This window comes from Grammomys surdaster, unplaced genomic scaffold (assembly GCF_004785775.1).
Source record: "Grammomys surdaster isolate TR1022 unplaced genomic scaffold, NIH_TR_1.0 172, whole genome shotgun sequence".
Lineage (NCBI taxonomy): Eukaryota > Metazoa > Chordata > Mammalia > Rodentia > Muridae > Grammomys > Grammomys surdaster.
The window spans coordinates 688,452-691,107 of NW_021604620.1; the positions used below are offsets into that span (position 1 = coordinate 688,452).

The 2,656-nt window shown below is 48.9% G+C and overlaps 1 protein-coding gene across 1 annotated transcript in view; it reads right to left on the minus strand.

Moving 5' to 3' along the window:
* Positions 1-2,360, minus strand: part of Zkscan7 (zinc finger with KRAB and SCAN domains 7) — an 8,964-nt gene extending 6,604 nt beyond the window's left edge. Inside the window, exons 1-2 of the mRNA XM_028767313.1 lie at positions 2,229-2,360; positions 421-944 (exon numbers count right to left, since the gene is read on the minus strand). Coding sequence (XP_028623146.1) covers positions 421-828 — 408 coding nt within the window. The 5' untranslated portion in view covers positions 829-944; positions 2,229-2,360. The remainder of the gene's footprint in view (positions 1-420; positions 945-2,228) is intronic.
* Positions 2,361-2,656: the final 296 nt, after the last annotated feature.

Below are 2,656 nucleotides of genomic sequence, written 5' to 3' on the forward strand. Positions count from 1 at the left end.
TCTCTCTCTCTCTCTCTCTCTCTCTCTCTCTCTCTCTCTCTCTCTCTCTCTCTCTCTCGGTCAGGATCTGGAGCTCACACCTACTTCTCCAGCGCCATGTAAACCTATGTGCTACCAAGCTCCCTGCCATAAGGGACTACTGTCTAAAAACTGGAAGCAAGTCCGCCATTAAACGCTTTTATAAGAGATGCTTTGGTTATGGTATATCTTTGCAGCAATAAAATAAGTGACTAAGAAAGCTGGGATTTGTATTTTTGCTTATGGACTGCAGCAGAAAACTATTTCCTGTCTATCAGTGGAGCAAGTTCAGGAATCCTAACGGCAAACCTGCCTAAAGTGTGGGGAATAGAGAATACTTGTTCTCAGGCTAGCCCAAGTCTAGAGAGTGGTTCTAGATGGTCCTATAGGCTGACTGCTTACCTCCCCTGACTCGCTAAGGTGTCTCTGGAAATCCTCCACCACAGCCACAGCCTCCTCGCCAGTCTCGGGGTGATGGAGCTGTACCCAGGTCTGAAGCTCCTTGGGCAGGATGCTCAGGAACTGCTCCAGCACCAGCAGCTCCAGGATCTGCTCCTTGGTGTGGACCTCTGGCATCAACCACCAGTGGCAGAGCTCCCTGAGCCGGCTCAGGGCCTGCTGAGGCCCAGACATCTCATGGTAGCACAGCTGCCTGAAGTGCAGTCGGAATAGTTCACACACGGGAGGGTAGTTCTTCTTTCCCCAGGTCTGGCTTCCTGGTTCCTGCTTCACAGTCCAGCTCCCTTCCTGCTTCTGATACATGGCAGTCCTGGGGATGATATCTAATGTCCCCCTGCCTTCCATGGTCATTGTGATCCCAGAGAGGCTGGTCCCAGCTACAGCAGGCACACTGAAGATGAGTCTCTGCTTCAAACTGCAGGAGATGTTCTTTTCAGAGTCAAGAAAGGAAGTGAGGAAAGTGTCCCCTACAGAAACACAAAGAGAACAATCAGAGTCCTGGAGCACCTAACTCTTAGCTGGTGACAGATTCTGCAAAGCTTCAGGGGGAGAGAAGAGCACAGAGAACTCCAAGTGACTTCCCTTCTCAAACTTTTAGTGGTTCACCTGCAGGATAAAAGCTAACTAAATGTCTTAGGGTTAGCTTTCTTAGCCTTTCACACACCAACCATCCTCTTCAAGTACCCAGATTAAAAGGACGGCAATGGTCTCTAAAGTAGGGTATGCAAGACAACAGGTTGTTAAAGAAAATACTCAATAATTTAACTCCTACTTAATATGTCCTCTAGTAGGCACTGAAATTCAAATAGGATGTATCTTTAATTTTTTAATAAACTTGTGCTGGGAGTGGAGGTTCAAAACTCTTCAACTGGTAAAGATGTACAAAAGTTTGGAGCTAACACTCTACAAGTAAGGGGGTGGGTGGGTGGGGAACACCACACTTCACTTGTCTGCACCTTCCCTGTTCTTTTTCTTCATTTCTGATAAACTCTTACTCAAGTGTCAAGACCCAGAAGAAATGCCACTTCTCTTGAGATATTTTCCTGCTTTCCTCAGATATAAAACAATGGCTCATTTCCTTTGCTGTAACTGGTTTATGCAGAACTCACCAGTCATGGCCTCTAAATTACCGAAGGGCCACCCAAAGGGAGGAATTAGTATAAAAACTTTTGGAAGTTTTTTCTACGTAACTTGGAGCCTTTCTGGTCTTTCCGGGCATATCAGTGCTTATAGCTTCAGTAATCCCACGGACTACACTCCACCCATACCTCTTTTGGATCACTTCTCTTAATGCAATTGTTTGCAGTTTACACAGTCCTGGAAAGATTCAAAAGGCGGGACTGGCTTCCTAGTCGTGCACGCGTGCATATGTGTTACACAGGGACAGAGATGTGTTAAACGAATGTGGTTAGTTTAGCGACAAAATTTGGAGAAAACATTTTCCCGTTTATGCATGCCGTTGGAAAACCAGCTCCTCTGGGGCAACTAGGATGTGTGCCGTGGTTTGAGATAACAGGCACTGGAGACTCCCGGGCTAGACATTTTCCTGTGAGCCTGGTTGTTTTTTGTTTTTGTTTTAAAGACAGGTGGAGTAATCTGAGAACTCTCCGAGAGTACACAAGATCATAGGACACTTTCCTGCTGTCCTTACTGTCCCGAGTGCTAAGCGGCAGATCTCGCTGCACATCTGAACTGCGAGCTCGCGTGGGGCTCACCCCAGAGTCACGGGTCCTGCCTCGGTGGCCGCTCACCTGGCCGCGTCTGACGCACAGGCGCCAACAACTCGAGCCGACCCCAAGCCAAGTGACCCCAGCAGGAGGACAAGGCGGCTCCGCCTCGGGCAAGCACGCCGGCACTGCCGGCGTCGCGGCCCGAGTGAGAGCCGCACTTTCCACCGCGTCGCCACCAGCATGCGTGATGGCTCAGCAGCCCCACACACCTCCAGGACACTAAGAAACAGCAACAATGGCGGAACGGGAAGCACGAGAGCGTCACTTCCGGTATCTCCTGGATTCCGGAAGTCTTGGTTGCCAAGGTAAGCAATAATCTTGGACGCTAGGATCTTACCCAGGGCGCATCTGGGGCTCAAAGGAGTGTCGTGCTGAACTTCGAGCCATTAAGATTCCAGGGACCTCACTATTGACACAAAAAAGGCCAAAAAAAGAAAGAAAAAAGAAAA